The 13,219-nt window shown below is 46.2% G+C and overlaps 1 protein-coding gene across 1 annotated transcript in view; it reads right to left on the bottom strand.

Moving 5' to 3' along the window:
* The window catches only part of ERC1 (ELKS/RAB6-interacting/CAST family member 1), a 132,146-nt gene that overhangs the window by 6,436 nt on the left and 112,491 nt on the right, over nt 1-13,219 (bottom strand). Inside the window, exon 17 of the mRNA XM_044277489.1 lies at nt 10,837-10,938. Within this exon, the coding sequence (XP_044133424.1) occupies nt 10,837-10,938 (102 nt within the window). The remainder of the gene's footprint in view (nt 1-10,836; nt 10,939-13,219) is intronic.

The following is a 13,219-nucleotide window of genomic DNA, read 5'->3' as shown; positions in this document are numbered from 1 at the left end:
AAGCCACTTCTACTTTACACCAGTTTGATGAATGACCCCAAAAGTCTAATGTAAAGTTTCTGGAACGGCCCATTACAAAAACTGATATTACTGTATATAGAGCTGTGGATTGCGCCATTCTTTATAAGGTATACATAATCACAGTGACACGTGGTATCAGGTGTAATGCAGATACCATATCTCAGAGTCACGTTCACAGACAAGGGCGCAGGCGGCTGCCATGTGATGTGTCTCAGCGCCGGCAGAGAGGCTGTCAGCACCGGATAAGGTGGATTTAGAAGCTCTGATAGAAAGCAGTGGCCGTAGAGATACAGAACAGATATAGAGCTCCCTGAGGGCTGCAGCCTGGAACACAGGAGGCGGCAAGATAACAAGAATGCCTAGAGATCCAAGAAAAGAGCAGAGGATGAGATCCTGTGACAGAATATTACTGGAAGAGAATTCCTTACATCGCAAGAGAGCTCGGCTGTTTCCGTAACTCCTGCAGAAGTGAATGGAGGGAGCCGCGGCCACCTCTTTCTTCATTCGCTGCATAGATGTGACAACCTAATTACCAGCAGGAATGGGGGTCAGGGGATTCCAGTTCTGGTTATGGGTGGGGGTCCAAAACATTTAGGCGCCATGCACACGTCCGTATCAGTTTTGTGGCCCGCAAATCACAGATTCGCAAAATACGGCTGCAGCCTGTATTGTATCCGCATTTTGCAGACAAGTATAAGAATAAGCAATTTTACGTCCAGTATCTATATTTTGCAAGATGCAGTTTGCAGACCACAAAATACGTCTGTTCGTGCGCATAAATCCTGGCCATCTTCAAGATCACTGCTTGCTGTCACAAATGGGAGGGCACTGTTGTTTATATCTACAGGCTGAAAGCCCACCTTCAACCAGTACTTACTCACAGCTGAGAGACTGTCACAGTAGCATCCACTCTAGACAATGCTCAGTGAGCTAATAGCAGCACTCATTTCTCCTGTCCAGTATATCAGTGCAGGTAACATGTATCAATGGGATTAGTTTACAGAGGAGTGTCCACATGATGTAAAACTGCATCAGGATGAAAATAAAAATGTTCCCATTCGCTGGCAGCAAGCAGAGAAGTGAATAATTGAAACACAAGGTAGGTTAGAAAGTTGCAGGACTTTTCATTGTAGGGTTGTTGCGGGTATCGAAAAATCGATACCCAATCGATACTTTTTTACAAGTATCGATTCGGTACTGTGATTTGCACTCCCTCCTATGACGCTGCCGCCGCTGAGCCCAATGGAGTAAGCGGGCTCTGAAGATGCCTGCACCACTGCCACCAATGACTGTGCGTTTAATTAAAGGAGGAGGGGGGACGGGGGAGGTAATAAACTGCTGCGCCGTCTGACTCTGAGACGAGTGAGCGCTGAGCTCAGCGAACGACACCAGCGGCAGCGGAGCAGCCTCCTCCTTCGTCCTGACTCCTGAGTCACTCACACTTGTCTTGTGTGCTGCGCCGTCTGACTGAGATGAGTGAGCGCTGAGCTCAGTGAACGGCACCAGCGACAGCAGAGCAGCCTCCTCCTCCGTCCTGACTCCTAACTGAGTCACTCACGTTTGTCTTGTGTGCTGCGCCGTCTGACTGAGACGAGTGAGCGTCAGCCCGAGCCCCAGAGTCAGTGAGACTGAGCACTGAAAAGCAGCCAGCCCAGCATAGCAGGTACCTAGCCTAGCCCACAGCCAGACCCAGTGCAAGAGTGATGATTAACCTGCCTCAAAATAAAGGCAGGCAAAAACCATATCTATAAGGAAGACAGCCAGCAAGATTTGGGGTTAATGTGACTCATTAACCCCAATCTTGCCACTACCCATGTTTTAAACATGATGGGGGTCACTTATTTTTAATGTCAGGCTGGGCGCATGCTTTTGGAGTCTTTGGAATGGACCCCATGTGCCTCACATTAATAGTAAGTGACCCCCAAAGTACCATCTAAGGCTACTTTCACACTTGCGTTTGAACGGATCCGATCATATTAATGCAGACGGAGGCTCCGTTCAGTACGGATCCGTCTGCATTAATAACTTAGAAAAATTTCTAAGTGCGAAAGTAGCCTGAGCGGATCCGTTCAGACTTTCAATGTAAAGTCAATGGGGGACGGATCCGCTTAAAGATTGAGCCATATGGTGTCATCTTCAAGCGGATCCGTTCCCATTGACTTACATTATAAGTCTGGACGGATCCGCACGGCCAGGCGGACAGCTGAACGCTGCAAGCAGCTTTCAGCTGTCCGCCTGGCCGTGCGGAGGCGAGCGGAGCGGAGGCTGAACGCCGCCAGACTGATGCAGTCTGAGCGGATCCGCATCCATTCAGACTGCATCAGGGCTGGACGGAGGCGTTCGGGTCCGCTCGTGAGCTCCTTCAAACGGAGCTCACGAGCGGACAGCAGAATGCTAGTGTGAAAGTAGCCTAAGGCTACTTTCACACTTGTGTCCGAGACGGATCCACTCATATAATGCAGACGGTGGCTCCGTTCAGAATGGATCCGTCTGCATTATATTGTTAAAAAAATTTCTAAGTGTCAAAGTAGCCTCAGACGGATCCGTCCAGACTTTACATTGAAAGTCAATGGGGGACGGATCCGTTTGAAGATTGAGCCATATTGTGTCATATTCAAACTGATCCGTCCCCATTGACTTACATTGTAAGTCTGGACGGATCCGCACGGCCAGGCGGACATCAGAACGCTGCAAGCAGCGTTCAGGTGTCCGCCTGCGGAGGACAAACAGTGCCAGACTGATGCATTCTGAGCGGATCCGCGTCCACTCAGAATGCATTAGGGCTGGACGGAAGCGTTCGGGTCCGCTTGTGAGAGCCTTTGAACGGAACTCACAAGCGGAGCCCCGAACGCTAGTGTGAAAGTAGCCTAACATAATAGGCAACATAGGGTTAATGTCAGTTGCAGAATACAGGTCATTATTAATATGAGGCACATAGATTGAATTCATAAGACTGTGCTGCCAAATAGCAATTGACTGTTGTAGCTCATACATTATCCCCATGTTGACCATTATGCAAGAATATGAATATAGTTGATGATAGGGTTATTTCATTATTATGAGGCACATGGGGGGGGTTTGTCACCAGGAACGGTTGGACCTGTGCAATTGTGCATCACAATTACCCTTTGATGTAACGTGGCCCCAGCACCACAATGTATATCATGTAGCAGCTGACCTCAGCCTCTTGCAACCCCAATCTGTGTCGTTTTTTGTGAAGCCCATTCCCCCTCCCCAACCACCACCCACACCCCACCTAGTGAATGAGGTGTGGTTTAAAGGGGTTCTGCACTTTCATTTAACTGATCTATCCTCTGGATAGATCATCAGCTTCTGATCGGCGGGGGTCCGACACCCGGGACCCCCGCCGATCAGCTTTTTGAGAAGGCAGCGGCGCTCCAGCAGCGCCGCGGCCTTCTCACTGTTTACTGCCGGCCCAGTGACATCACAACTAGCATGGGCGGGGCTAAGCTCTTCACTTGAATGGAGCTTAGCCCCGCCCACGCTAGTTGATACTAGTCGTGAGGTGACGTCAGTGGGCCGGCGGTAAACAGTCAAACAGTGATAAGGCCGCGGCGCTGCTGGAGTGCCACTGCCTTCTCAAACAGCTGATCGGCGGATGTCCAACCCCCACCAATCAGAAGCTGATGATCTATCCAGAGGATAGTTAAATAAAAGTGCAGAATCCCTGTAAGCCATTGAAAAATATGCATAATTTTTTTTCACAACTAGAACCACACTGACCAACCTAAAATCATGTGGCCATTGTGCCACAAGCAAATCACTATGAAGTTGAGAGACACTGTGAATAATGCACTGTAATCAAAAGGCTTTTTTGTGTTTTTATTTTATTTTCGCGTGGTATCGAATGGTATCGAGTATCGCAATACTTTTTCATGGTATCGAAATCGAATCAAAATTTTGGTATCGCAACAACTCTAAATTTCATTGTACTCTGATGAAGCTTCATTCTGGATGACCAGAGGATCCCGGGTGTGAAGAATCAATATGATGCAGCTCCACCAGTAACAGCTGGATTCTGGGGAGGCCATGCAGAGGATTTACAATGGAGTCTGCACATGTCTGAGCATCTCCTGCCTCATCCATCAGTCTGACCCTGAAATACTGTGCACCCCATGAGAGGTGCATGTGGCCCTCGCAGCAGTCATGTGCTGGACAATATTTTTTGCCATCAGCACGATGGACACCTTGTTGGACCCCATTATAAGGCCCCATGCACACGGCCGTGTTTCACAGCCGTGTGCGGGCCGTGGAACCGCGGCCTGGATCCCTCCTGAGAGCAGGAGCGCAAGGCGTCACTGGTTGCTATGACGCCGTGCGCTCCCTGCTGCCGGCACAGCACAGTAATACACTGGTATAGATCATACCAGTGTGTTACTGTATTGCGGCGGCAGCAGGGAGCGCACGGCATCATAGCAACCAGTGACGCTGTGTGCTCCTGCTCTCAGGAGGGATCCAGGCCGCGGTTCCACGGCCCGCACACTGCTGTGAAACACGGCCGTGTGCATGGGGCCTAAGTCAAAGGGGCCCATCAGGCAACAACTCAATGGGGCTCATCAGGTGTCGCATCTGGCAGAACACTTTGCCTTTATTATAAATGGAAGACATAATGCTAAGGCTCCATTCACACGTCCGCAATTTCGTTCCGCAATTTGCGAACGGAATTGCGGACCCATTAATTCCAATGGGGCAGCAGGATGTGCTGCCCGGACACGGAATTGCGGGCCCGCACTTCCGGGTCCGCAATTCCGTTCCCCCAAAAAATAGAACATGTCCTATTCTTGTCCGCAATTGTGGACAAGAATAGGCATATTCTATAGTGCCGGCAATGTGCGCTCCGCAAAATGCGGAACGCACATTGCCGCTTTCCGTGTTTTGCGGATCCGCAAAACACGTTCCGGACGTGTGAATTAAGCCTAATGTGAACACAGTTCAAGATTGTTATCATTAGTTAAAAAATTACAAAGGCCCCCCCCCCCCCCTGCAATCTCCTACACTAAAGCAATACTACACCCCTAACATCTGCTTGTAGTAGTTGTCGGCTTTTCTACGCTTTGATCTGCAGATGTAAAACATCAACCATATAAAACCCCAAGTGTGCCTGTATGGGGGGCCTTGGATTAAATTAACAAAGAAGCGCCTGCACATCTAGTCCTGGGTCGTGGGGCACTGTTACAAGGCTATCACTCAGCTTTCCCAGACTCCTGATTGCCATATATGCTTCAGTATAATGGTCCATTCACATGACTAAGTGTTTTCTTTGTTCAGTCCGCAAAACACAGGTACTGGCTGTGTGCGTGCTGCATTTTGCCCGCCCTATGATAGAAATGGCTATTCTTGTCTCTGATTGTGGACAAGAATAGGACATGCTTTTATCTTTTTTGCGGCGCCGCGGAACAGAATTACGGATGCAGACAGCACATGGAGTGATGTCTGCATCTTTTGCAGCCCCATTGAAACGAATGGCAGAACGGATGCAAACCCAGAAATACGGTCATGGGTATGGACCCTAAGATAGACGTATCGCTTATGATAGTACTGCTGCTCAAAGAGTCAGAGCAACTACTCCAGTGATGGCCGCTACATTGGCTGTCACCCAGCTTTCCCTGGTATGACACTAAGAAAAATTCTTAATATTGGCCAGAACCTGCACTTATTTCCTCCAAAGTAATCTATGGGGGCATGTGATGTTGTATGAAGAAGCCCTGGAAATTCCCAGTGAGTGGTGAGGGGCATGCGATCCCCGTGAGCTAATCCTCTTATTCAGGGGTAGAGCCTGGTGACAATGGGCAGATAACAGATGAAATGGAGCACGGCAAAGCATGTTAAGCTCAGATGCGCCGCACATAGAGCATGAAGGGGTTTAAGCCGGTGCGCGCCAACTTCATTAAGAAAACCATCGTCTCTGGTGCAACGTGAAGCTTGTTAATAAAGATATTGAAACGAGAGCTCATGTGTGAAGGCTCCAGAATGCGCTTTGCGAGTGGCCGGCACCAGGATCGGGAAATGTATATAAATCTAGTGACAAAATATTTTTGGATATTATTTGGTAGGTGTGCACATTGTTATCGCCATACTGCTTTTTCTTGTTTTTTTTATATTATATTTAAGTATGATTATGTAGCGCACCCCCGTGTTTTTTATGTGTGGTTGTGCACCCACATTACCGCTTTATACAGACATGTTTTCTAATGCAGCCTGCACTATAAAGTATGGAGGTGTCCATTTTAATGGTTACATTATCCAGCTGTTGGCAAACCACAGCTCCCAGAATCCCTTGCAACTACAGCCTCTGGGTGTTGAACAATGGCATTTTCTATTCACTGACAGCAAGCAGAGAAAGCTGCTGAACTGTTTATTATACAAAGATTATTACACTTTTTCTTTTCTTAGCTTTGTAGCAGAAACAAATCCACAGACCCATTATCTTCAACTATTAGGACCATGCGAGAGCCCATGGACATGACGTCATGTGACCTTATACCCCCATCTGTGGGTTTGGTACAGTGCCCATTAGACACATAATCTGTACAGTCCCTCGTACACTTCAGTAACAAGTGGGTTAATTGTACATGAGGGGGTAGCATGTTCCTTCTTCTAGCCTGGAAGGGAAAGGGGGGGTTGCATTTTGGGAAAGTCAAGAGGAAGAGACCATCCAAGATGCTCCACGGATGCTCTGAGATTACGCCAAGGGACACAGTGTTTGCGAGCAGTTTCTCAGAAGTGCCGCCAGCGCGAGCTTCACCACACACTGAGACAGGGACAGGACGAGAGAGATCTGAAAACTATCCCCTCCAGAGGGGTCTAAGCTAGCCCCCGGTGCAAACAATATCCCATGTATGCACCATTGTTTTCTGCTGTGCAAATTAAAGAGACGACATCATCGGAACGGCCAGAACTAACATACGGCCTTTACCACTGCGAATCCGGGGAGGACGCTGCACCGGAAAACTCATAGGAACCACTGTTTTGTATGGCAGCGGTACTCCTCCAGGACCATAAAGTTACCCAGAATCCCATAGGTGGAGTTACTGGATATGAGCTTTAAGCTTTACTAAAGCAAAACTCAATTTTTATTTATTTTTTCACAATTTTTGCTTTGCAGTTTTGTACCAGTTCCAAGTATTTCCTACATTTTCAAAATTCTGCTGGTTACCCTTGGAAACAGGCAACGGATTAGCTTCACCCCGTCTGGATAACTCGCCCCTCTAATGCAGCGCTTGCCCTCTATTGTAACCGAAAACCAGCAAATTCTGAATTTAGCTCTAGACCTGAATGAAGGAGGAGAATCCGAACTGACTCAGACAAGCAAAGGACTGACACAACATGTTATATTCTAGAATGAAATGTCGCGGGCCGGCTCTGCATGCTGCCCAGGCTTCTCAGGGCCGACTGTCGCTTGGTAACAAAATATTTTGGCGTCTGCGTGCTGTCTTCAGTTGGCAGGAATGTGCCAGGAGCCATGATGGGCAGAATTAACAGGCTTCTTAATTACATGATAAGGACAATGGCCAACACTTGACATCACACCCCTCGCCAGCCTGAGGGTCTCCGATAAGATGTCTCAAAAGGGGAAGCTGGCACACTGGGTTATACTGCCATAGCCCAGTAACCACCACTAGACAACCTCCTTAGGCTAGCAGTCACACCAATGCCCGTACATAGGGCCTTTAGATCTCAAGATGGCATCACGATGTAGAGACTGGGGCAACCCAAAACAGGTGGATCTTGCTGTGTGCCCATTGTTACCATTGCTACTGCTGATACTACAGTCACTACATATGCTTAAATAGCAATCCCATACCAGAATGGACACCCCTTTCAGCATGAAGGCTGAGCCAACACTTCAGGAGAGTAGTAGAGCAATTTCAGCCTCCAGGTGGCTTTCCTTACCACCTTTGCCACTCCCGCTCTCAGAAAAGACGGTGTAAAAAACTCCACAGGCAACTATTTTTCCAAAAGTCAAACACAGTGTGCAACTTTTTACCACCGCTTTTCTGCACAAACTAAACATAAAATCTCCCCTTCTGTTGTGCACCAATTCTGAACCATTTCCAAGACCTCAGCTTGCTGTCAGTGAAGGAGAACCTTCCTGTTTTCAGTCCTAATACGTCTCACATCAGATGTTTGTTACAATTGCATCTAGATTCTGCAATCATCTGTGCTCTAAACAGTCTGATACAATGGGGGTCATTTACAAAGATCGTCATTTTTTTTTAATAGTCTTTTGTTCCTTTTTACACTAGCTTTGATGCCAGAAGCTGCACGTAACTTATGGTGGGGTGTGTGCCTTGTCATAAATTAGGTGCATCTTTGGTAGTCTTTGCCTCTAGTTGGCATGGGTTTTCAGCAAGTTTTACACTTTTTCACTGGCATAACATTAGACTGGCCCCCAGTCGCTCCCTCTATACTCCTTTGTGGTGATAGCGGAGTAAAAAGTCGCAAAAATCAAAACTAAAACAGAGCTGTGCAACAATTTTACGCCGAAAACAGTGTTGGTAAATGACCCCCTAACGTATCTGGACGGAAGACAGATTTCTACAGCGGATGCGTTTGGCTCGCCTAGCCTGACAGCAGAGGGTTCGTTCCAAAGTGTTCTATTCTAATAGTGAATTTTTCATCGGCACGATTGAGGAGCAATCGCTGGCGGCCAGATGGGAAAGGGTTACTCAGGGCTCTGCTTCCAGATGACCTGGGTGACAATGCATGAATAGGCTGCAGCTATGTGGTTCCCATAGACATCACAGGTGCGGAGTCCTCTGCATCCCGCTAATTACATGCTCTGAGAACTTCTCCAGCATCAACAACTAGGAAAAAGGGGGAGATAACCCCCCAGAAACAGGATTAAATCCTGATTAACCCCTTCACCTTTTGCTTTCAACTCTCTGAGAGTGAGGAGAACAAAGTGTCACTCTCATGATGTAACTGCACATGGGAGGGGATGTTAGGTTTCCTATGTGATGGAATCTTAAAACGTGACAAGAACAGGGTGAGGTGGAGACTGGCAAAACTTATAGGAGTATGCAGGCGGAGTGACCGCCAGAATACCTGCCAGCTGGCTAATTTTGGGTTGTATTAAGCGTTTAATGCCAGTGCAATCAGAACAATGGTAAAAGCTGTCAAAGTACCGGGATATAAAATATGAGCCTTTGAATTGACAACCTACAATGGTGACATATCTGCAGGGATGAGGCCTGAGGCACAACGCCACCTCCATCTCCTGCTGGATACTGTAGCATCTTGTGTCTTATTTTGCATTACAGTCAGGAAATCATGAATTACCAGAGAACTGGATAGTGGATGAGAGATGGCGAGGAGGAGGAGAAGAGGGGGCACATGCCAAGGACAGGAGGGGTGAATGGTACTCATGACATGCAGACAGACTGGATAGAGAAATGCAGGATGCCAAAGCAAGTTCTCACCGTTCTGAACAAAATGGCTGACCTAATCATCTCATTGGTTATGCCCAAATACCCTCCTCATCATCCTATTGGTTGAGAGATGATGAGGATAGAAGAGGCATCAAAGAGCAGCATGAGGGATGAAACAAACAGCTGGTTAGTAACAGGAGCAGAAACAGAGACAATAAAATAGTATACAGACATAATGCACAGATATCCCTAGCATCAAGTACAGCCTGGTCTGACAGCTCACAAGGGAGCTCCCACAATCCTACTGGCTAAATGACCTGGGCCCCTACAGGATTACCCATCCTGACCAATTCAATCTGAATAGAAGCAGATTTCAATTTCTGACTAAAGCTGCTGAATGTATTCGGGAGACTTACCTGGAAACTTAAAGATGACCTGTGAATGCAAAATGCAATGCAATCTGCACACAGCATGTTATAGAGCAGGAGGAGCGGAGCAGATTGATGTAAAGATTTATGGGAAAAGAGTCAGAACCTGTAACTTATCCATTTATAGCTTTGCTTTGTCCACCTTCTGTGAACACCTATTGGTACAGGGAGGAGGTGTGATCAGTAATTGATAGCACTGTGTGTATGTGTGCATAGAGAGATTGCTGTCAGTCACTGATGACGTCTCCTCCCTGTACCGATAGATGTTCACAGGAGGTGGACAAAGCAATGAAATAAATGTAAAAAATTACAAGTTTTACAAAATCTTTTCCCATAAAACTATATATAAATCTGCTCAGCTTCTCCTGCTCTATAACATAGTGCTTTCAGATTGCACTGCGTTTTCTGGTCATAGGTCCGCTTTAAGGTGGTCATACACATTCGTCTAAAGTTGATCAAAAGGGACAAATTCAACCAAAACAAAATGTTTATAGGCTGAAATTGAACAAAGATCAATTGTTTTAGCCGACCGATGAGCGATCATTATCCTTTAATATTATTTAATATTTCCGTCTGATAATCAGACAAAAGATTTTACTTTTAAAGAACGTTCACAGAAAGATCTTCCGTTCATCGTCTGGTGTCACTCAACATGTATGTCACATGTCTGAACAACTGTAACGGCCAATATGGACTACAATGTGTCTGACCATGTCTGTGAAAGGAAGGTCCACCAGATGAGTGTTCTACTGCTGTTCAGCCATCAACCAGCTTCTATCTAATGTGTATGGCCAGCTATAGAGAAGGACAGAAGCTACATCAAGACTCCACCCAATACGATGCCCAGCCCTGTGACTGTGGACACGCCACATTCACTGACCATCACTATGAGGTGACGGATATTGGCGCCCATCTATGTGAGTATTAGAGATATCAGTTTCGGTATTTCACATAAAGACAATGCAGCCCCATTAAGTAACATAGGACCAACCAACCTGATCAGGGGAGGGCTTGTGGTTAGTTTGGTTGGACTGTGCAGAAGTCTTCAGGTGATCGGCTTCGTAGTTGTCCGCCATCAGCTTCATCCTGTTCTGTGTCTGTGACCAGAATGAGAAAGATATAAAAAATTAGACTAAAGGCTATGAGCGTATCTACTGTCTATGAAACCAGCATTTCACCCCCAAAGAGTTGTCCTCATCTGTAATTTCCATACATTCATTTCTGACATATCTGTAGTAACTGCCACCCAGCTTTCCTATAGTCTTTCAAGGCAAATCTGCCTAACTGTGCTTTAAGGGTGACTAGCACCTGGATTTGAATATTTTTGTAATTGCATGTAATTAAAAATTTAGTATAACCAATCTATCTGTATTGCGCCACCTGCTGTTTGTTTTTCCCTTACTTAGCTGTGCACCTCACTTAGGTGGTCACACATGCTCAGTTCCATCCTTCACCTGCCTCTGCCCTATCTTCAGTTAGAAGCTGCGACAGTTACAGGGAGAGAGCTGCAGCCAAAAGAATTGAGCAATGAATGGGGATATCTCTGGATCCATGTGAGGTACAGGGCTGGTTCTAGCTTTGTTAGAAAGAGATTGTCATGTTCTATATGATGTCCGATTTTCATTTTTTACATTAATCATGGGATAACCCCTTTAAGAAGACCTGCTGTTCAGGATTCTGGACGTCTAGTCAGAGCTAGAAAAACTGGCACAATAAGGCAACTAAAGGACTTGACTACAGAGAAAAACTGATGCCTGGGAGGGCAGCGCACACCTGATTCCTACAGTAAAGGATTGACAGTGTGGCCTCTCAGCAACACATATTGTTCTACAATAACACCCCCCCCCCCCCCCCCCCCAAAGTCAAACACACTAAAGGGGTCACCCAGCCACTACAAGGGTTAACAGCTGAACACATACATGAAACATCAGAGAAAAACATGCACAGATGTGCCGCAATCAGTGGGTGGGGGTGTACACACACAGCGATGTGACCCCCTGGGGACAGGGTAAATATTACTCAAAGGCCAAACTATTTCAACTTGGGCTTGTAAGTCACAGTCAAGATGCTGCTTTACATGTGACTGAAAACAGGAAACAACTCAGTGTTTCCAAAAACAAAGACACTCCTGAGTGTTCATGTGCGGGGGAAGCTGGCGGTATAGATATGGGATAGGTAATGTATGTACACAGTGACTCCACCAGCAGAATAGTGAGTGCAGCTCTGGAGTATAATACAGGATGTAACTCAGGATCAGTCCAGGATAAGTAATGTATGTACACAGTGACTCCACCAGCAGAATAGTGAGTGCAGCTCTGGGGTATAATACAGGATGTAACTTAGGATCAGTACAGGATAAGTAATGTATGTACACAGTGACTCCACCAGCAGAATAGTGAGTGCAGCTCTGGGGTATAATACAGGATGTAACTTAGGATCAGTACAGGATAAGTAATGTATGTACACAGTGACTCCACCAGCAGAATAGTGAGTGCAGCTCTGGGGTATAATACAGGATGTAACTTAGGATCAGTACAGGATAAGTAATGTAGGTATACAATGACTCCACCAGCAGAATAGTGAGTGCAGCTCTGGGGTATAATACAGGATGTAACTAAGCATCTGTACAGGATAAGTAATATATGTACACAGTGACTCCATCAGCAGAATAGTGAGTGCAGCTCTGGAGTATAATACAGGATGTAACTCGGGATCAGTACAGGATAAGTAATGTATGTACACAGTGACTCCACCAGCAGAATGGTGAGTGCAGCTCTGGAGTATAATACAGGATGTAACTCAGGAGCAGTACAGGATAAGTAATGTATGTACACAGTGACTCCTCCAGCAGCAGAATAATGAGTACAGCTCTGGAGTATAATACAGGATGTATCTAAGGATTAGAGATGAGCGAATTTCATATTTTGAAAATAGTTCACACTTCGTTTGTTGGTAAAAGGTGAATTGCGTTATGGATTCCGTTACCACAGACCATAACGCAATTCTATGACTGAATGAATAACGGAATGCCTTTAGAGGCATTCCGTTATTCATTCCGTCATAATAGAAGTCTATGGGCTGCAAAACGGATCTGTCCTGTTTCTGTTATGTAGGGGATCCGTTTTGCAGCCCATAGACTTCTATTATGACGGAATGAATAACAGAATGCCTCTAAAGGCGGTGGTAACTGAATCCATAACGCAATTCACCTTTTACCAACAAAGTGTGAACGAATTTCATAAGTGGAAATTCTCTCATCTCTACTCAGGATAAGTAATGTGTGTACATAGTGACTCCACCAGCAGAATAGTGAGTGCAGCTCTGGAGTATAATACAGGATGTAACTCAGGATCAGTACAGGATAAGTAATGTAATGTG

Source organism: Bufo gargarizans, chromosome 2 (genome assembly GCF_014858855.1).
Source record: "Bufo gargarizans isolate SCDJY-AF-19 chromosome 2, ASM1485885v1, whole genome shotgun sequence".
In the NCBI taxonomy this organism is placed as follows: Eukaryota; Metazoa; Chordata; class Amphibia; order Anura; family Bufonidae; genus Bufo; species Bufo gargarizans.
This window is presented reverse-complemented; position numbering and strand designations above follow the sequence as displayed.